Source organism: Pipistrellus kuhlii, unplaced genomic scaffold (assembly GCF_014108245.1).
Source record: "Pipistrellus kuhlii isolate mPipKuh1 unplaced genomic scaffold, mPipKuh1.p scaffold_m20_p_86, whole genome shotgun sequence".
Classification (NCBI taxonomy): Eukaryota; Metazoa; Chordata; class Mammalia; order Chiroptera; family Vespertilionidae; genus Pipistrellus; species Pipistrellus kuhlii.
This window is the reverse complement of record NW_023425591.1, coordinates 121077-143449: the sequence shown is the minus strand read 5'-3', so window position 1 is coordinate 143449 and position 22373 is coordinate 121077. Positions and strand designations below refer to the sequence as shown.

Genomic DNA, 22373 nt, shown 5'->3' with positions numbered 1-22373 from the left:
GCAGGCCTCCTAATTGAGTCGCGCATAAGCCCCTTTCCTTCCGCCTTCTCCATCCAGGAGTGTGAACGAACCGCAGCTGCCATTTCCACCTCCCAGTGCACATCACGTTCTTACCGCAAAGGCCCATTGATGGGGTGCAGGCTCACCCACCTGTCTCAAGCCTCAGAGGCCAGGCCGACACCCCCTTAGTTCCAGGAAGGCGCTGGCTCACGGCAGAGGCCAAGCCTGCCCACTGCTTTACTCCACCGAGAAGGTCTCCTTTCTCACCATCTACTTAAAAACGAACAGAAAACTCCAAGGCTCCGAGCAAGCCAGGTCTCCTTCATGAGCTCCTTCCTGGCAGCCCTGCCCACAGCCCCTCCTTTGGTGCTCAGAGCTTAAAACACTCATTTGGGGCACAGAACCATGCCTCAGTTGGTATTACAATATTTCTTTTTCTTTGTTTGTTAATCCTCACTCAAGGCTATATTTTTCTATTGCTTTTTAGAGAGAGAGGAAGAGACAGGAAGAGAGAGAGAGAGAGAGAGAGAGAAAGACATACTGATGTGAGAGAGACACATCAATTGGTTGCCTCCAGCATGTGTCTGGGATTGAACCTGTAACCCAGGTACGTGTCCTCTACCAGGAGGTGAACCTGTGACCCTTTGGTGTGTGGGCCGACACTCTGACCACTGAGCTGCACCAGCTAGGGTTGTGTCTTCTTTTCAACAAGATTTTGAACTTCCGAGGAATAGCAGCCATTGCTTTTGCTATTAAGTACGGTATTTCAATGATTATTTGTTAATTTATATTGTCTTTTCTGCTTCCATTGGAGGCAAAACAAGAATGCCTGACAATGAACTGCAGGTGAGATAAAGATCAAGATCGAGATTAGATAAGAATATTGACTATGAGAACTGGGGATAGTTGAAGCTACAGAGGTCTCTTTAGAGAAATGACAAATCACAATTCATTACCTGAGTGTCAGGGAACGACCATAGCTTTGAAACGTTATTAAAGGGGATTTCATGACATAGTCTGTCATTCCTTTCCGTACCGGAGGGTGTGAGCTGCCTGGGAAGTGACTGCGACGGGACTTACCACTGAGGTCACCCCAGGCCTCGGACACACACTCCCCACTGAAGACAGCATTAACATCTGCTCACCCGGAGCAGGACTCTGCTGTGCCTTCTGCATACATCGTTCCACTTAATCTTTTATTTATTATTTATTAAAAAAAATATATTTTATTGATCTTTTTACAGAGAGGAAGGGAGAGAGATAGAGAGCTAGAAACATCGATGAGAGAGGGACATCGACCAGCTGCCTCCTGCACACCCCCTACCGGGGATGTGCCTGCGACCAAGGTACATGTCCTTGACCAGAATTGAATCTGGGACCTTTCAGTCTGCAGGCCAACGCTCTATCCACTGAACCAAACTACTGTAGTTTGGACTCCACTTAATCTTTATAATGTGCCTGGAGGGTGGGCATTATGGTCATCTTTGGAAAATGCGGAAACTAAGGTTTGTAGACTCTCACTGTCACCACCCAAAGTCAGCGCATGGACTGGTGCTCAAATTCAGGGCTTCAGTCCTCCTGCCACGTGAGGAGTCTACGTCTCAGATTATTATTTTCACAGACGCAGACTGTAACTTCATACATCAACCAGAACTCCAAAGACATACAATTTTTACACAGTTTGGGTTGGTGCCTGAGAAATGCTGGTGAGTAAGTGCAGTTAGGGCGACAGTGTCCCCCGAAGACGCCAAGCCCCACGAGGCCACCCAGTTTCCCGGAAGTGGATTCCGTTGTGGAAGGACCTGATGTTCCCCGTCCATTTCAGAATGATGCCAACAGACACGAGACCACACGTTCAAACATCATTTCTTTTAGAAAAGGACTCAAACCAAAGGGGAAACTAATTCGGGGCAGAGTCACGCCAGGAAAATGTGAAGAAGCAAAAAACGTCCATGAATCTATGTGACAGGCCCTCCGAGGAGAACGCTGAGCTGGCTCTGACCTTCACTGTGGACGGTTGCTTTATTTTGTTGAAATTCTGATATAGAAACTTTGTGAGCTAGGACCGGTTTGGCTCAATGGATAGAGCGTCAGCTTGGGGACTGAAGGGCCCCGGGTTCGATTCTGGTCAAGGCATGTACCTTGGTTGCAGGCATATCCCCAGTAGAGGGTGTGCAAGAGGCGGCTGATCGATGACTCTCTCTCATTGATGATTCGAACTCTCTATCTCTCTTCCTTCCACTCTGTACAAAATCAATAAAATATATTAAAAAAAAAAAAGAAACTGTGAAACCCTATGTTAAACATGAAAGACATATGTCTTACAAGAATACAATTTTGTGTATGAAAGTCAGACAAACCTACCCCTGGGTTCTAGGTCACTGAGTAGACAAAACTCGCTGCCGTCACGGGAATGCCATTCTAACTCTAGTCACCACGGCCCACAGCCTGCCCGGCTCCCAGACAGAGGTCAGACTGGAGGGGGAAGGTCACATGGGCAGAGAGCGCCTCCTTCTGGTTCGTAAAAGGCTCAGTGCTTACAGAGTGGGCAAAGACAGTACGGAAACATACTGTCAGTATGGAAACACAGAGTTTATTCCATAACAGTTACCGATTAGTTATTGTATTGTACTATTTTCCATACCAGCACCTGTAAACTCGCCCGTGTGAGGGCCTGCTCTCCAATCCCTCTGCCCCTGGCAAAGAGGCAGGAGCCGAACCCTGAGGGCTCTGGGCACTCCGTCCGCCCTGCTCTGTGGCTGGTGGGGAAGCCTGAAAGTAAGAGGGAAGATGGAGCTGTAAATGACAAACCATCTCATCCTGCAGCTGAAACAGCTCTGGCTCGAAGCCAAGGACCTGGGGAAAGAGGGAGGGAGTCCGTGAACAAGGCACAGACCTGTGTGTGCAGAAGGCCGGGAAAGCCGCTGGTGTTTGGGCTTCGAGTCTTATAAATGTGACTACTTTGATAGACTTGTTTGTATTTAAAGGGACAGTGGTGCTTTCCGGAGGGAGCCCACGCCCACTCTGCATCCCGGTCCTGCCATCTGGCTGAGCACCTGCCCTCTGACTAGGAGGGGTCAGCGAGCTCCTGACATTGCAAAAACCAAGGCCGAGAGGCTCCCCCAGTTCAGAAGCCCACTGACTTGTTAACAGAAAGGTTTTGCTAATGTTTGAAATGGATCACACGATTCATTTTAACACAGAGCGGGAGTGCCGGTGTGGAATGAGGCAGTGTGGGGACGCTGTGCCAGTTTTCTCAGAAATGGGAGGGTCAGACCTTCTCACCCACCGGACACTGCTCTGGTCAACATGACAAGGAATAGTGCGCCATTCCGTGTCTGAGTCCTTAGAGAGAAAGCAAATGAGCGCATAGAAGCTGATCTGTGTGGCTATATGTGTCCAAGGGTGCTCTGTGAGAGCTGGGGTCAGCCTGGCGGGCGTGGGCCACTCTGCTGAGCGCTCGGAGACGCGGGCAGCCTCTTGGCTGTCTCCGAAGGCGCGTGAACGTCAACCAGTGAATGACAGTGATGATTCTCACTGCGGTTGTTTTAGAAATACCCAGAGCTCATTCTCCATGGGGACTGTCACCCTGAGATTGAAACCAAGTCACCTGTTGTCCTCAGGTACGGCCTGATTTGGTACATTCTTCTTTTTAAATATTTACCATATTGATTTCATAGAGTGAAAAGGGAGGAGGAGGAGGAGGAGAGGAGAAGAGGAAGGAGAGAGAGAGAGACCTCTTGTTCCACCCATCCATGCCTTCACTGGCTGATTCTTGGATGTGCCCTGGCTGGGGATTGAACCACCAACCTTGGTGTATTGGGGGCGACACTCTAAACACTGCGGGACCGGCCAGGACAGGTTTGGTAAACACTTGAGCTGGGTCCTGACGGGGCAGTAAAACATCAGCGCCACGAGTTAAGCGTAAAATGCTTGCAGTTTTGAGTTTTACAGATTTATCTAAAGGGCCCAGAAGAGCCATCAGCTCCCATAAATTCTCTCACTCCCAGCAGGGCAGATAAATCTCCAGCTTAATTACACTCTGCCCGCCGCCACCTTTTCGGATGTGTATCTGCTTGAAAAATAACAGCGTGGCTCTCCTCCGTGGGGACACGGGCGTGTGCTTCAGGAGAAAAACGCCCGCGGACACTCTATTTGCTCTATCGCGGCCATCTTCAGTCCTCGGGCTGGGTTTCTCCCAGTTCAACAGAAACCAGGAACCACTTTCGCTGCGTCCTACACGTATCTCTCATGCTTCCCGATGAAGACATTTCCCGTATGTCTCCCAAGGCCATGCCACGCTCTGCCCCAGCCAGGCAGCGCGGGCGGCAGATGGCGGCTGTACCCGTGTGCCCTGTGACACCGCACTGTCCGTTTACATGTCTGGGGGAAAGGGGAGGCCTCCTCTGGAACCTTCATGGGAACCTACACCCCACGGCCAGCCTTTCCGGTGCTGGACCCTTTCCCAAGCACCTCTCCTTCCCACAGGCGCTCAGGAGCGGGGGAGGGGGCGAGGGAGGAAGGTGGAGGAACGAGAGGGGGGCGAGTTGTGGGAGGACTGATAGGGATAGGGGAGGAGGAGGAGGAAGGAGGAGGAGGAGCAGAATAGAGATGAAAACTGTAAAAACCATCCTGTCCGCTTTCCCAGGCCCGTGACCGTTTCCCAGGCGGCCGCTCCCTGTGGCTCCCTGAGCCGGACCCGGACCCGGACCCGGCCTTCCCGCCGTGAGCTCCGAGGGTGGGCTCCGAGGATGGCTCCTGTGCTGCGGGGTCTGCCCACACGAGCCTTCCAAACCACGCTGCTCTCCGGCTTTCCTTCCCGCACACACGCTGGGCCCCCAATCATCCATCCTTAAAACAAACATGCTTTTATGATTTAGAGAGAGAGCGAGGAATGGAGAGGGAGAGAGAAAAACCCTCATGTGAGAGAGCATTCATCAGCTGCTGCCAGGCCCCGCCCCCTCCTGCAGCTGGTGAGGAAGCAGCAGGGCCCAGGGAGGCCGGCGGGCTGGGCGCTGCTGGGGACGGAGGCTGCCAGGGGCAGGTGCTGGCCTCGGTGACCCCTGACCCTGTGGGTTCCCGGGGCCCAGAGGTCCTGCAGCATCAGCACCCCCGCGGCTCTGCCCTCAGTTCCGAGGAGCTAAGCGCCCAGCCCGTGCGGCCAGCACGGCTCTGCAGGTTTCTCAGCGAAAGGAGAGGAAGCAGTCTTACCAGTGCGGGATTTTGCTCAGGACGTAGTACCCGGTGTAGGAGTGCTGGTGAATCTGAAACGGAAAAGAAACAGACAGAAAAGGAGCCGTGAGACCGAGGCTGGGACCAGGATGGCTTTCAGATCTCTGTACACCGCGACTCCACGGCCATGGCCCTCCCCAGGGGCCGGGAGCCGGAGCCGGGGAGCAGTGCCTCTGCACTGACTCAGGTTAGTGGGTGCGTCCTGTTAGTCTGTTCCATCCCTTGGTCATCTCCAAGCCACCTGGTCTGTGATGGCATCGGAGGCCAGGGTTTCCCGCTGCAGGAAATGCCGCCAGAGACTCTCATCACATACTTGGGGAGATTTCTGCAAATGACGGCAAACTCCACAGCGGCCCTCATTGCAGCTTCCAAATCAAAAGTAACAAAACCACCCAAACAGTGTTTCCCAGTCCTGCACCCCAACCAGAGCTGCCCTCTCAACCGCCCCAGACCTGCCCCTCCCCCCTCCTATGCTACTTCTGAGGAGGCACCTGGGGGGAGTGCTCGGAGGCATCCCAGCTGCTTTCCCAAGGACAGGGAGGGATGCAGGTCAGGGAAGAGAGGTCTCCTGGGAAGCGTGTGTCATAGGGGGAGCAACTGGGGACCAGGAACTGGGGTCGGAAGGAGTTTAAGTCCAGCCCGGGGAGAACTGATCTGAGTCTGCCTCTGTCACCCTGGTGGACCTCTTGGTGCTCCATTGTAAGTCCAGGGTGATGGCTGTGGACTGGATAAGTCAGGACACCAACAGATGCCGTAAGTATGCAAAGTAAGGGACTATGCTATCTTTCTTTTTAAAAATATACTTGCTTAATTGATTTTAGAGAGAGAAGAAGGGAGAGGGAGAGAGAAACACTGATGGGACAAGATTTCAATGACAGGGCCACACCGTCCAGGGCGACATATGTTCTCATTCTTGGTTGAAGGCCTATCTCTTTAATTCACCCAGAATCAACGTATTCTCCGATGGTGCCACCATTCCCAAGCAAAGGGGAGACACCTCCTTCTGCGTCACTCTTTCAGGACACTAACTGCATATCCACAGAGGAGCCGGTGAGAAAAAGGGAGATGTCTATATCTGTAAGAGGCTAAGGTGACTCGCGCATGCGTGATACATATAAAGCTCTCACTGGCGCCAAGCACCCACGTGTGTTTTGTTCTATCATTGTCGATCGTGAATTTGGTTGACACTTCTTCTATTATAGAGAAAGGGTGAATAGCACTATTAAAATATTTCCTCTTATTCATTTCCTTCCAATGTGCACGGACCCGTGCACTGGGCCACTAGAGCTAGAATAACCTTGCCAGGGCAATGGGAAGATGAGCCACCAGCCATTTCTAACCCCCGTCTGTATCGCCAGGCAGAGAGAAGGAGAGTCTGCATGGGTGTGATGAGAGATGAAGTGGAATAAAACATGACGAGAGAGAACCACTAACTGGCAGGGTTAGGGTTAGCATGGATGATGAGAGAAGCCAGACAGGTCATCTAGCCACTGCGCACACACTTCACCCACCCAAAGTGACATTCCAGGCAACTGTAACGGAAAACACGTTTTAAAAAGAAATGGGATCGGGTCTGCTCCTGGGAACGAAGGGAAGGTTAACGGGGAGAGCACAGCTCAGGCAGGAAAGAACCTGAGATTTGGAACCCACAGGGTAAAAAGGAAGAGAGGGAGGTGGTCTGTGAGAGGTTGGGATGGCGAGGGAAGACCTACGGAGAAGCGAAAGCTCAAAGGGGCTGTGAAAGGAGCCATTTCTTGGCTTTGCCATTGGGGAAATAGGGCACCGGCGGGCCGCCCCAGGCGCCATGGCTGTGCTGCGGCAGGGAGCCAGCTGCCAGGCCTGGGAGGGCAGCGCAGGGAGCAGAGGCCTCAGGAAGGCAGCACCCTACGTGTGCCTCCTGCTTCCTCAGAACCCCACTTGTGTTCTTTAAAGCACATTTTTATTGATTTCAGAGAGGAAGGGAGAGGCAGAGAGAGACACATCACTGATGAGAAAGGATCATTGATGGCTGCCTCCGGCGTGCCCCACACTGGGGACCGAGCCCGCAACCTGGGCCTGTGCCCTGACTGGACCGAACCGCAGTACAACGATTGAAATTTCTTTTGAGAGCCAAATTTTTTAAACTTAAACTTCTTCTAACGCCACTTCTTCAAAATAAACTCACCCAAGCTGTGGTATTTTGTGGAAGAACCACATTCAAGGGGCCAAAGAGCCGCATGTGGCTTGAGAGCCGCAGTTTGTAAACCACGGGTCTAGAGGGCGCCAAGTAATTAGGTGCACATGGAAATATTTAGTAAAAAGTAAAGAGCTCAGCTTCTGTGACATAACACAATGATTAGGAAAAGACTCGACGTAAACGAAGTGCTCATTGTTCCCTCGTTTGCATGAATTTGTTTTTCCTACTGTAAGAAACTAGCAACTAATCTAACAATCCAGGCAAAAGCTGCAATAGAGGAGACTCACACCGTCAGCTTTAAAGTACAGAAATCATTTGCAATCCCTGGGATTTCTACCTCAACTCCCGTTTCCGCCTAGAATACCCAGTTTTCCAAAAAAGTTCTTAAGTTCGAGGAGCACAGCTGGTGGTTTCGCCTCTTGGAAGGCCTGGCTGCTCCCACCCCGCCCCCGCCCCGCAGGATCCCGCTCATCGCTGTTCCGGCCCGTGGCCTGGCTCTGGGCGGAGCGCTTCCTGCCTCCCTGTCCTTCGCTGAACACGTCGGCGAAGAGTCTCCGGCAGCAGCTCATGTCAGCACCGCTCACCCAGGCCTCAGTGTGCTGCTTCTTTCTCCGTCACAGACATCGCCCTCCAGTTGTATGAGGAGCCCTCGGTCCGAGCAGGGCTTCCTCTCTCTTCGGGGCAGATTGTTTGGCTCCTGAGTGCGCGCTCAGCGCCCAGCACCAGCCGCACACGGAGCTGCTCCATCGGAGAGCCCTGAGCGGACAGCGCGTCGGTCTGCGCGGCTGTGACTGGTGTGGAAGGCAAAGGCCAAGGCGCTTCTGCTTTCCGAAGAGAACGTGGAAAGCGTAACGATTCCGGGGAGCCCGGGGAAGAGAACCCACGGGCCTGACTCCAGAAAAGCAGCATGGCCCTGCCTTCGGCGGAGATCACCCCCGGGCCTGGGGCACCCACCGGAGGAGCGCTGTGGGGACGAGGGCGGGGCGACCCCGCAGAGTGTGGACTCCGTGTGCTCTGTGCTGAAGGTGAACAGAGTGCCATGCCACATGCTAGTGTGTGCATGAAAGCTAACACACGTGTGCATGTGTGCGAGTGCCTATGCCAATACATGTACATGCGTGTACACATGAGAATATACAATGCACACACATACATGTATGTGCATGTGTGAGTACACTGTGTATGTATTTATGTGCACATACTTGTGCACACATGTGTGCACATATGTGTGAGTGTGCACAAGCATGTTTGTGGTGATGCAGGAGCATAGGAAGGCACCGCCAGGACTCGAGAGCAGAGGAGAACACGCTATGCCACAAACACAGAGAAGTGAGTGCACTTGAGAAACCGACAGGAGCTCTGTGTCTGAACCATGACTGGCGGCTACAAAGCAGTCCCTGGGGACAGGAGGCCGTGGCCTCGGAGAGGCCTGTCTTCCTGAAGCCCTTGGTGTGGAGGGTCAGAGCCACGGCCGACAGGTGGTCCTGTGAGGCTCGCCCACGGGACAGCTCCTAGCGGGTCACTGGCCCCCACGACCTGCTCTGTGACGCAGGCAGAGGACCCTCCCCTCAGACGCAAGGCTGCTGCATCCTGGCGCTTTGGAAAACAGAGCCTGGAGCCGGGACGCCTCCAGGGGCCCAAAGGAAGGTGACATCATGACAGTAACACGGAGTTGGGCTGAAGCCAGGGCAGCGAAGGGGTGTCGGGCCTGAGGCGGGCTCAAGTGAGGTCTGAGGAGTTAGCGCCCTCACAGGGCAGGGGCTGCCTTGGCCTCGATGAGGTCATGAGCTGAAACTGATCCTGAAAAATCCAGCGCCCACATATGAACTAAGTCCCTGAAAGCGGGGCCAGAAACTTCTACCTGCCCGCCCTGAGGGGCCACGCCGTTTGCTGTGGGGCCAGGGCTCTGGGCAGTGCGGGCTGAGGGCCACCATCTGATGCAGTGAGAGTCCTGGTTGCACCATCAGCTGTCAGCGAGTCTCTGGAGAACTGAGCACAAGCACAGTGCAGGCAAGTGAAACGCCGGTGGCGGCAGCCAGGGCCCCTGCACGCCACCTTCTTGGGTCCCCACGAAGCACTGTCCCCGAAGAAGAGCCCTCCACAAACATCAGTCATAAACAATCACACCCGCAGGCCAGGAGAGAGGACCGGAAACAGACAAACCGCCACCCAAGGCTTTAAACAGCCAAAGAGCATTTCTGGACATTACAAACGGATCCCCGGAGTGAAACGCTAATAGGCCAGGATAGACCAGATTAAACATCATTACAGGGAAATTAATAACCGGATGCAGAGCGGAGCGCAGTGTACACAGCGCAGCACGGAGAGAAGCAGAACACAGAGAAGGTGATGCAGTGATGCGAGAGGTCAGTGCCCACAGGGGACATTCCGGCAGGAAAGCACACAGACAGTGTGTGTTTGTGTTAAGTAAAGACAATGTGGTAGGAATTTGTTTGGCCTTCCCACACGGCTCCTCACAGCACGGAAGCACACCCAGCCGGAGCAGGACAAATAACATGAATCCACAGGCCCACGCTCCAGAGCGAGATCGCACGCGTGGTGTGTGAACGTGACCAGAGAGGTTTCCTGCGGACAGGAAGTCAGGGCGCTGGAGTACCCCCACCCGAACCAAGAGGCTCAGGAGAAAAACGGGCTGCAATCATCAAAAACGGAAGGAAAAGGAACCTAATATTGTTGCTAAATGATTTTCTAGGTGCTGATGGCCAAAGGGAGAGTGGAGGGCGTCTGTCACCGACCTGGCAGGTCGCACCGTGGGGCCAGGGGAGACTGGGCCAGGGGCGTGGAGCGGGCTGTCGGCCGTGGCAGAGAACCGGCTGGCAGTGCAGGCCCAGCCAACCGTGTGTGGGAAGCAGGAAGCATCCCTGTGACTCATTGCAGAACAAGATGGAATTGGAACGAGACAGCAAGGACACAGGAAGTGGGTCCAGAGATGATGGAGAGAAAAGTGCAGCCAAGGAGATGTGACCAGTCCTTAAAAAACACAACCCCGAGCAACGCGGGAAAAGCCTGGTGTGAAGAAGAAGCAAAGACCATTTTCGGAGCCGTCAACGTTTATTGGAGACCAGGGCAATCAAGATGGGGGGCTTTGCGAGAACTTTCTTCAGTGAGGAATCCGTTCCTGTTAGGAGACCTGGCCGGGTAGTAGCCCCCTGGGCCAGAGCCCGGTCCTCTCCGAAGCGTCCCCGCCCCTCAGCTCGCTCATTCCAGGCCCATGGCCGCTGGTCATGGCGCCGGAGGCGGTTTCACAGGGAGGCCCGGAGCCTGAGCGCCGGGCGGCGCTTTATGGACCCGACGCCGACGGCCTGCTGCGCCCCGCCCGGCCCAGTCCCGCTGCGGGCACGGCAGTGGCCGTCCGCGGTGACAAAGGCCGGCTCCGCCGTCCTGCTGCTTGGCCGCCATCCCACAGATAATGAGTCCGGGGCTCATGGGGAAGGAAGCGGGCACTGCTGCCAGGCTCCCCCGGACTGCACTTGGCTGTTTCCAAGGAAAGCTGCAGCTTCATTGGCCAGAGCGGCGAGAGTCTGCTTAGAATGTGCTAGCTTCACGCCCTGGTGCTTTGCCCTGGATCAGTGACGTGGACAGTGCTCGTGGGTGGCCGTGGGAAGGAGGCGAGGAGCGTGGGCGATGAGCAGACCGGCTGGGACGTGCCTGCCCTGGGAGCTCAGGCTGCAGGCTCAGGGCGACCCTCTCCATCGGAGTTTCCTTCTCACCCTCCGAAGGCGTTCTGACCTCATGGCGAAGTGTGTTCCTTGTTACAGAATTCAGTGTACTTGTGAACTGCAAGCATGTGGTGTCGATGAACAGACAGCACTGGCCTATAATTTGTTCTGCTTTTGGTAAAAACAAAAACAAAAAACCCCTCACTGTTTCATTAAAAGAAGTCTAAGCAGAAGACAAAGACCAAATTTGCTACCTTTTTTCTTAGCGATGGGCTATGGGAGCTTCGATCTCCCCCAAAAGATGGATTGGAGCCCTAACCTCCAGGCCCTCAGTGTGACTCCATGTGCAGACGGAGCTTTAGGAAATAACCGTGAAAGTGAGGCCATTAGGGTGGGTCCTATGACAATGTCTGGTGTCCTCAGAAAAGGGGGACTGAGACACAGGGTTGGGACATGGGGGGACGCCATGTGAAGATGAAGACAGACACAAGTGATACTTGTGCAAGCTTAGGAGCACGAAGACACCAGTGACCCCCGGGGCTGGGAGTCCTGGACCAGACGGTCCCTCCGCCTCAGAAAGGCGGCGGGCCCCACCCGCCCGTGGCTGCCAGCCCCAGGCTGACACAGTTCTGTGGCTCAGAAACCCACAGTGCCCCTCAGGGGGCAGAGTCTCAGCGAACCAGGACCTCACCGGACAGTGACCCCTGAGGCCCGCACACCCCGGACAGAGTTTCTGGGAATGATGACTCCCCAGGTGGTGACCAATGAGGCCTGCACACCCTCTGTCCCTCACACACGTATTCCCGTCACAGCAGCTGTCAGCCCTGGAAGGCCCGTGTCCCCACCTTTACAAACATCCATCCTCGGCTGCCATCAAAGAGGTCCCCCTCCCCCCACCCTCAGGACGGAAGGATGAGAGCCATTGCCCTAATAACTTCACAAACACTGGACTCACAGCCTTATTTTGTTTATTTTTAACCCTCACCGAGGATATTTTTCCATTGCTTTTTAGAGAGAGTGAAAGAGAGAGGGAAAGACAGAGAGAAACATCAAAGTGAGAAAAACACATAATTTGGCTGCCTCTTAGTCCCGCATCAGGAAAGAGCTCGTTGTGGACGAGGATCCTCCAGTGTCCACGTGGGTGCGGCCCCTCTTGTCTCCTGCCCTCTCCCTCCAAGGCCTGCCTCAGCATCCGTCTTCCTTCTGGAAGTTTCTCCCATCTCAGTCTCCATCCCGCCAGGCTTGGCCTTGCTCTCCACAGCTCACACTTCATATACGGTGGATATAAAGACGGTGGACATCGCGAAGGTTTTCTCCAGTTTGTGCTGGCGACCTCATTGTCAACGCAGCGAAGGCAGCCCGGATGGCCGTGCACCCGCCCTCAGCTCCAGTGCCGACTCCTCCAGCAGGCCCCCTCAGCCCCCTCAGCCCTCGAGCCCCGCTGACCATCCAGGCTGAGCCCCCAGGCTGCCCCCCGCGCTGCAAGCTGAGCCCTCCCCCAGGCCCCACTGTGCCCCCAGGCTGAGCCCCCAGCTGGACCCCTGCTGGGCTCATGCCAGGAGGAGAGACGGCAGGCATTCTCACTCTCCACATGGAGAAAACGGACCAGTTTTACTTCAATGATTTTCCTAATTTGGGTCAGATGCCCTTTCCTGCTCAGGACTGAAGTGGACGCCTGGTGCTGGGAGAAGGGAGACCTGCTGGGCAGTGAATGGGAGATGCGGGTTTTATGTGCCAAGAACCATGCTCCGAAGTGCAGACTCGGCTTGGCTGCCAGCATCCGGCATGGGGCGGGGCAGACAAGGCGGCTCTGGCCCCTGCTGCCTGCCTTCAGCACCGAAGGGACGGAGAGGAGGGCAGTGTGTGTGCCGAGCAGATGGCTGCCGCCGCCTCTGCGCGGTGGGAGGGTGCCAGGGACACAGAGCCCCACCCCAGCTCTGCTCCGAGTGGCTCCGAGTCCCTATATTCTTCCGGATTCTTCCCGACTGCGCCAGAGCAGGTTCCTTCCCGAACCCTGCCCACTGTGCTAGCTATTGGGAACTCAGTCCAAGTTCCTCCTTTATCCCCTGCTCACTAGTGAAGGTGCTGGGTCCGAGCCTGTCTGCCTGGAACTGGACCTGTTAGGACCGGGTCTGAGACGGAGAAGCCAGGAGAGTCTTTAGTGCAGAAGCCGGTGGCCATAAGCCATCAGACACAGCTCTTCACAGGAAGGCCCACGCAGGCAGCCGCACACCGGCTGGTGGATACTGTCCTTCCCACATGGCAGTGGCAGTCTCTGCGCCCACAGCCGTCACCGGAGCAGCCGCACGCTGCTGGACCACCGCCTCACATCGCAGCGGCACCTGAGCTCGGCCTCAGCAGCTTCTCCTGTCCCCGTGTCTCCCGTAGCTGCATCCTCTGTGCCTGCCGCCTCAGCCACACTCCCCGGCCCAGCACGCTGGCTGGGTGACCCGGCAGCTATAGCTGAGCTCTCTGTGAGCTCTCAGCCTGACATCGTAGCAGTCCCAGTGCTCAGCTCCTCAGCTCTCTGGCCGTTTCCCTAGCCCAGTCGCTGGCTGACAACATGCTTTATACTCCTAGACAAGCAGGCCTCGTGCCAATAATGACATCAACCGTTTGGCGATAGAGGGCACAGCGTACTGTGAGATCGCTGTGGCCCTGCAGCTGGGTGGTCCTTGATTAAGAGTCCCATGTTCAGAGTGGCCTTGGCTGTTTGGCCACTCTGAACATGGGACTCACTAACATCTATTCATTTGCTTGCTCATTCATTCATTCATTCATTCTTTACTTAGCTTACAAGACACCAAGGATGTCACACTTGGCAGTTTCCAAGGGAGGTGGAAGGAATGAAACATCCACCACCATGCACGCAGGCTGTGCATTTGCAGCTCGAAGAGGTGAGGGCGAGGGCCACGTAGGATGCGCAACCCCAAGGCTATCAGGTTCAGTCACTCCCCCCCTCCCCCCCCCCCCCCCCAGGGAACAAGACAAGGTCCCAAAGAATGTGGATGGAGGAAATGAACACTTTTATGGACCGGACCTTCAAAAACAACACCCCAGAGGATGGAAAGCTGAAGACAGAGAAAAGACCTGCACCGAGAGGAAGGAAAATGAAATCTCCAGTAACACATCTAGGCATCAAATACAATAGCTTTTAAAAGAAATTCCAAAACTCCTAGAATTGGACTTGCATCTCCACGACAACCAGTCCCCCAGGCTCCCCAAGGGGATGAAGTCAACAAGCCGGCCACCCCGTGCCTGCCGGGGCCCTGCTCAGCCTCGCCCGGGGCTGTCGCTGAGCCACACGCAGGGCCTGTCTCTGCACGGCGGGCTGCAGACGCTCATGGGAATGGCCTCCGGAGAACGGTCAGGCGGTGGACTCTGCACTGTGTTCGCCAGGACACACGTCCCACACGTGAGCATCCCTAACGCCGCCAGTCTCTTCCACGCTGAGCATCGGCCCCAGGGACACAAGAAACCTCACCTTGTGGCTCATCTAACATTAAAGAGCCCGAGTTAATTTTCAACCATGACCATGTTCAACGGAAGGAGACAGGAAGGAAGAGCTAATGTCAAGCTGCCACTAGCACAGTGGTCGGCAAACTCATTAGTCAACAGAGCCAAATATCAGCAGTACAATGACTGAAATTTCTTTTGAGAGCTGAAAGAAAACCGACGTCTGCGCACAGGCCGCGAAGTTTCACTCGCACTGCACGTGCGTGCCCACACGTGGTGTTTTGCGGAAAAGCCACCTCACATCGCAGCGGCACTCAAGGGGCCAAAGAGCTGCATGTGCCTCGCAAGCCGCGGTTTGCCAACCACTGCACTAGCGCCTAGAATGAGATTTTATGGAAATTTCTGGTGATGTTTTATGGAGACTCATCTATGAAGTTCTAAAAGCAGGGATTTTATATAATAAAGAGGAAGTTCAACTCTTCTCTAGAAGATTACGAAGGCTGGCTGATAATGCGCATTTTATTTCAGTTAAGCAAGAAACTGCCAGTTGCTTTTGTTCTTGGGATAAAAATTGATGATGTGATCGAGAAAATGAAAAAAAAAAAAAAAAGAGTTGCACAGCAGGGTAAGATAAATCTCTATAAAAGGCAACTTCTCACCATCACTCCAAGCAAACCCTATAAAATAGCCCCTGACAGGAGCGTCTTTATTTCTGTGGAGGAATTTTTATGCCTTTCCTCTCTCCTAGGTGGCAGTGTGACATAACGGTTCCCCAGGACCCACTGGTCCAAAGATCACTGAGAGTGAAGAGCCGAGGGAAAGCTTAGGAAGGAGTGAGACTGGGAGTCGGTCCCTCACAGACAGGAAAACGGATACTCACGGGCTCCAGGTTGTAGGAGAAAAGTGCATATTCCTTATCGGGAGACACCTCGTATCTGACGGCTCGCAATGACTCCTAAAAGGAAAAGAACAAAGGCCATGAAGAACCCCTGTCAGCATCCAGGGGTATGGCTGTTGGCTGCTGCCATCCTCAGAATTTGCTCCCAAAACCAATATGCAACCAGCTGGCTAACATAGGCAAAAATGGCTAGAACTTCCATTCACTGCATAACAACCATTGAATTGATGTTTCTACCCCATTTAACTTGTGTTTTTTTCAAATTTCAACAAAACCATACTTACTATAATGACTGAAACAAATTAATGGAAATAAACCTGAAAACAAATAACCTTCTCCCAAAGACTCCCAACCGTTCTCTCTCTTTAAACACACCTTCCGTTGTTCATTCTCACACTTCAAAGTTTATGGCAGGCAGATCTGCCCCCAGATCGAGTCCCATTCTGCACACCATTCTGCACCTGCCCCTTCACAGCGCAGACACTGGCCCACAGCCAGACACGCCACTACGATGTTCTCTTTTGTGCTCTGCATACTGTACAGGTGATTTTACATAAATAAATTAATCAGCAGTGTTGCGTCCGTTCACTGCATAACAGCCATTGAATTGATGTTTTTATCCCATTTAGCTCCCCTTCAGCTTACCCCCACTGTTCTGCTGTGTTCACACTGCCCCACAGAAAGAACCTGAGACTGTCAGCCTGGTGTGTACCACTGGACACGTGACCACATGGCACATACAGACATCCACACACAGGCACACACAGACATCCCCACACAGCAACACACAGATTTCCACACACAGGCACACACACAGGCAAACACAGACATCCACACACAGACATCCACATACTGGCACACACAGGCATCCACACACAGACATCCACACACAGGCACCCACAGACAGGGACATACAGACATCCACACACAGACATCCACACACAGGCACACACAGGCATCCACACACAGACATACACACACAGGCATCCACACACAGACATACACACACAGGCACCCACAGACATCCACACACAGACATCCACACACAGGCACCCACAGACAGGGACATACAGACATCCACACACAGACATACACACACAGGCACACACAGGCATCCACACACAGACATACACACACAGGCACACACAGGCATCCACACACAGACATACACACACAGGCACACACAGGCATCCACACACAGGCACCCACAGACAGGGACATACAGACATCCACACACAGACATACACACACAGGCACACACAGGCATCCACACACAGACATACACACACAGGCACCCACAGACAGGGACATACAGACATCCACACACAGACATACACACACAGGCACAGACAGGCATCCACACACACACAGGCACACACAGACATCCACACACAGGCACACACAGACATCCACACACAGACATCCACACACAGACATCCACACACAGGCACACACAGGCATCCACACACAGACATACACACACAGGCACTCACAGACAGGGACATACAGACATCCACACACAGGCACACACAGGCATCCACACACAGACATACACACACAGGCACACACAGACATCCACACACAGGCACACACAGACAGGGACATACAGACATCCACACACAGGCACATGCAGACATTCATACACAGGCACACACAGACATCCACACACAGGCATTCACACACAGGCATCCACACACAGACATCCACACACAGGCACCCACAGACATCCACACACAGACATCCACACACAGGCACACACAGATTTCCACACACAGATTTCCACACACAGGCGCACACACACAGGCAAACACAGACATCCACACACAGGCACACACAGATTTCCACACACAGGCACACACAGATTTCCACACACAGACATCCACACACAGACAACCACACACAGACAACCACACACAGGCAAACACAGACATCCACACACAGACAACCACACACAGACATCCACACACAGGCACAGTCAGATGTGTCACCCCAGCTGAACGAGACATCAATGCCACATCTTCCTAGAGTTTTCTTTCTCATGAAACAGTAACTTTGGGGGAATGACTTTGAAGCATCTGCCTGAGCTCGAATTAATGACCTTTAAAGCTTGTATAATATTGTCTGGTGCTGGTTGTATCTTAATTTTCCACTGAATCTCTCCAAAAATCCTTCTTTTTCTGGCAGTTATTCTCTATAGTCTATAAAAATACTGAACTAGTGAATACTGTTGCTAAGGGTAGGTTCCTATGAGCCTCTGGTCACAATACTTTTGTCAACCAATCAATATATAACCTTGTCTAATGCGTGTTTCTATTTAATGGCATCTATTGAATATATATTGTTGATTCATTGACATGAACTCGTGGTGAACAGCACAGTAATGCATGCTAAATGGAGCTCACCCCACACACGTGTTCTCCCTGTCAGATACATAGCCTTCTCACACCCCAGAACACGGGGCAGCACTAAGCATTGTTCCTGGGGGCCAGTTTTAAACAGCGTTATCACCAACAAAATCCCACAAAAATGTGAAAACGTGGCACTGTGCAGACCACAAAAAGAGGACTTGTTTGTAGTATGACGGCTGAAACCAGAGGCAGTGGGCCGCTCACATCTGCTGTCACTGTTGTGGCTGAGGATGACTGCAGAAGCACCGCGAGCATTCCTGTGGGGCACACACATCCTAGCAGCCGGAGGGATCGCACACTCACAGCCGTCAGTAATGACATGTTCCCAGGCAGTCGCAATAAAGATCCTCACCCACACACATTTACTGTGTGTGCGCATGCCTGTGCTTACTTTTTAGTAGGACAGGTATCTAGGGTAAGATTGCTGATATACTGTGTGGCCCATGAATCCTCTATGATTTTAAAGTTCTTTATTTTACCTTAATTTTTTAAAAAGTTACTTTTGATGCATATACAATTCTAGATTGACAGCGTTAAAGATGGCACTCCATTGTATTCTGCATTGCAGTGTCCAGTGAAGAGTCTGCTGTCATTCTTATGTTTGCTTTTCCTTTGGCTGCCCTTAAAGTGTATTTTTCAAAATTTGGTAATAATATGCTTTGATGTGATTTTTTTTTTCTTTCATCTTGGTTGGAGTTTGGATTCTTAGATCAAATTTGGTAAAAATCTAGTCATTATTTCTTCAAATGTTTGTTTTGTTTTATTTTTTCTCTTCCCTTTCTGGGGCTTTAATAACAAGTATTTTATATTGTCCACCAAGTCATTGAGACTTGGGTCAAGTTCTCCACACCCCCCCCCCCCCTCTATTTTTGTATTTTGGGTAGTTTATACTGCTATTAATTAAAAGTGTTTTAATTAAAAGTGTTCTTTTTTCTTTCTGTGATATCTAATATTAAACTTTTTAAAATGTTATATTTTATTTTTCACCTCTAAATATTTTACTTGGGTGTTTTACAGTCTTCAACTTCTTTTTTATTTGTGCTCATGATTTTCTTTATGTGCTTAAGCACTTGGAACATGTGTATGTTAGCAGTTTTAATGTATTTTGTTTTTTTTTGCTAATACCATTATTTTAGTTATTTGTGGGTTTGTGTCTATTGACTGATTTTTACCTTCATTATGGGTCACATTTCCCTTCTTTTTCATGAAGGGAGAGGGATAGAGAGATAGAAACATTGCTGAGAGAGAAACATCATTGATCAGCTGCCTCCTGCATGCCCCCTTCTGGGGACTGAGCCCACAATCCCGGGCATGTGCCCTGACTGGGAATCAAACCAGGGACCTCTTTGTTTCTGTGTTGATGCTTAACCACTGAGCAACACCAGCTGGGCTCTTTGTATGGATTTAAAAAACCAAACAACTAATGCCAGATATTTTTAATTTTCTCTTGTTGAATCTTGTTTTTTTGTGTGTGTGTTCCTTCAAAGAATACTGGCCTTTTTATGACAGGCAGTTAATTACTGGTGGATTAATTAGATTCTTTTGAAGTTTGTTCCTAAGATATTTTAAAGGCTGTTATAGCCATGATTGCAGAGCTAATTGAGCCTCACTCCTAAGGGGTGGCTCTTCCGCAGTCTCCGCTTCATATCTCATCGCTCAGAGGAACGTCAGTGGTTCTGGTGACTCCTGAGCCCTGGGCATCCTTCCCTTAGAGCACATGTGTCAAACACAAGGCCCTTGGGCCAAATCTGTCCTGCCAGGCCTTGCAATGTGGCCCGCACCGCGCTGTCATCACTGCACTCCGCTGCGTTTCCATCACAATGACAGTTTATAACTGTTCAGTAAACCATTCGGCCCGCGATTTAGGCTGGATTTTAGATTTTGGCCCCTTCTCTGATTGAGTTCGACACCCCTACCTTAGAGGGTCTGTCATCACCCTTCACTTGGAACTGTACTTTGTCCTGCCTGTGCGCTAGTGCGCGCTCTCTCTCTCGTTCTCTCTCTCTCTCTCTTGTTCTCTCTCTCTCTCTCCCTCTCTCTCCCTCTCTCTCTCTCGTTCTCTCTCTCTCTCTCTCTCTCTCTCTCTCTCTCTCTCTCTCTCTCTCTCTTTCTTTCTTTCTCTCTCCGATGCACTGAATTCATGCAAGAGCAGGCCTTCCTCCCCCGGCTGCAGCACCGGATTCCCTCTGGCATTGGGGATTCAGGCTCCCTCTTGCCACCGGCAGGCACCTGGGACCCCGGCTTCCCTCACAGCCCTGGCTTAGTCCAGAAGGATATCCAGTCTAATTAGCATATTATGCTTTTATAATTATAGATCCTCCTTTATAATAAAAGGCTAATATGCAAATAGGCCAAACGGCAGAACAACTGAACAACCAGTCACCGTGATGCGTGGTTACCACCAGGGGGCATACATAGAATATGTGGGCGTCTGCCATGGTGGGATGGTGGAGCAGGTGAGTGGGGGTGCCAGACTAAGGCAGGAGGTGCCAGTCGCTGTCATTGGGGTGAGCTTCTGGTGGTTAGTGAAAATTCTTTGCTCCGAATGCCGCGGTCCCTCCTGGTGCCGGTGCTGGCCCCACTCCCACGTGCTGCTGGCACCAGAGCCACTGCTCGCACCCGCTAACAGTGCTGGCTCCGCTCTCATCTGCTGCTGGTGCCAGCCCCAATTTCTCCTTGCTGTCAGCAGGTGCATGTGGGGCCAAAGCTGTCAGCACATGGGAGCAGCGGTGTTGGGAGCAAGGCTGCCAGCATACAGGGGACCAGGGGCCATGGCGGGAGGGGCCAGGCGGGAGCACGGAGGGTGGACCAAGACCCACCCCTGTGCCCACCGCAGCCTTGCGGCCCACAGTACTTTCCAAGGTGCATGAATTTGTGCACTGGGCCCATAACATACATATACATACATACAATAGAGGCCCGCTGCACAGATTCGTGTACCAGTGGGGTCCCTCAGCCTGGCCTGTGGGGATTGGGCTGAAACCTGCTCTCTGACCTCCCCTGAGGGGTCTCAGATTGCAAGAGGGCAGTTCTCCGGTGTCACACCCAGGAATCAAGTTCCCTCCTCTCTGGTTTTAGGTGTGTCACCTGAGAACCGCAGCTGCCAAGTGACTGCAGCTCAATAGCTCCTGCGTTGAGCATCTGCCCCCTGGTGGTCAGTGCACCTCATAGCTACTGGCCAGTTGGCTGGTTGCTTAGGCTTTTATATATACATAGACTATCCAATCACAAAGATTTGTGCAAAGGAGGGGTCCCTCAGCCCACCTGTACCCTCTCACAGTCCAAGAGTCCTTAGGGGATGTGCTACTGTGGGCCCAAGCCACAGTCTGGCCTCCCTCTGCGGGAGGCAACTGGACGGGCCAATCAGGGAATGGTGCCAGTCCCCCTGTTGCCCCTTCGCCATTTCCTCCCTCTGCCCACTTGCACGCACCTTGGCTTGCCTGGTGCGGCCTGTTGGCTGGCCCCACCCCCCATTGACTGATCATTCCACCATTCGGTCAATTTGCATATTAGGCTTTTATTGTATAGGATACATATCCAAAGTCTCACAGTATTCTCTAGTTAGCTTTCTCCTCTGTGTACTCTGCCAGGTCAATTGTAGCCACATTTTCTTGCTTAACTCAGTGAGACTGACAGACTTGGCTTTCTTCCTTGTGCTGAAGTTCAGCCATAGCCTCCAGGCAGAAAGCTCGGTGAGCACTGCCCCCTTTAATTTCTGTTCTTTTTCTCAGGGATCACAGGTATGAACTGCTGGCTTTGCAACGTGTGAGAACTGCCGCCCTTTATGTTGTCCCATTTTACAGTCCTGTGTGTTAGAAAGGTAATTATGATCATCTTATACTCTCATGACTGAAAAGTCTCACATGTCAAAGGGGAATTTTAATTTGTTTCTCATGTCTGTATTCCCCATGCCCAACAGTGACTGGCACACAACAGAAGCCCCAGAGCTGTTTGCTGAATAAACCGTCAGTTGTTACAAGAGTGGCAATAATGGCATCAATTTAAAGATAACATCAGTGGATACCAGCAAAGAGTGCAACTGTCTACAGGTGGACATCGCTGCAGGCCGCACTCCCGCGGGGGCTCAGTGCCATGGCCTGAGCCGGGGGCGTCATTTGGCTGAGGAGCTGGTCAGGCCGCTCTTCTGTAGCTCCTCGCTTTGTAGACTGAGATAAAATTCAAGTCCCTCAGTCCAACGATTCAAGAAAATCAAAGGGGGGCATGCAAAGGAGACAGAAAAAGACTTCATTTAAAAGGTAATTTAGTCATTTAAATATGTAACCAAAATGAGTAGATCCGTCACTAAAGCAATACAGACATACAGTGAGAGAAAACCTCACACAAGAATAACAGCAGGAGGCTTTCCCTCCCAAGCGCTCCTCTGAGCTGTCTACAGCTCTTACAGTTCCCTCTGGAGGAAGTCTAATCTCCCTGAAACACAGGCTGACTTTTTACAAAAGCGATTACAATGGTTGAATAAGTGGCACTGAAACAGTCATTGTGGAAGTCACCACGTGGAGCAA

At 52.3% G+C, this 22373-nt stretch overlaps 1 protein-coding gene across 1 annotated transcript in view; it reads right to left on the bottom strand.

The window, feature by feature from the left end:
• Window positions 1–22373, bottom strand: part of DPP6 (dipeptidyl peptidase like 6) — a 223780-nt gene that overhangs the window by 98607 nt on the left and 102800 nt on the right. Inside the window, exons 5-6 of the mRNA XM_036425830.2 lie at window positions 15425–15499; window positions 5212–5264 (exon numbers count right to left, since the gene is read on the bottom strand). Coding sequence (XP_036281723.1) covers window positions 5212–5264; window positions 15425–15499 — 128 coding nt within the window. The remainder of the gene's footprint in view (window positions 1–5211; window positions 5265–15424; window positions 15500–22373) is intronic.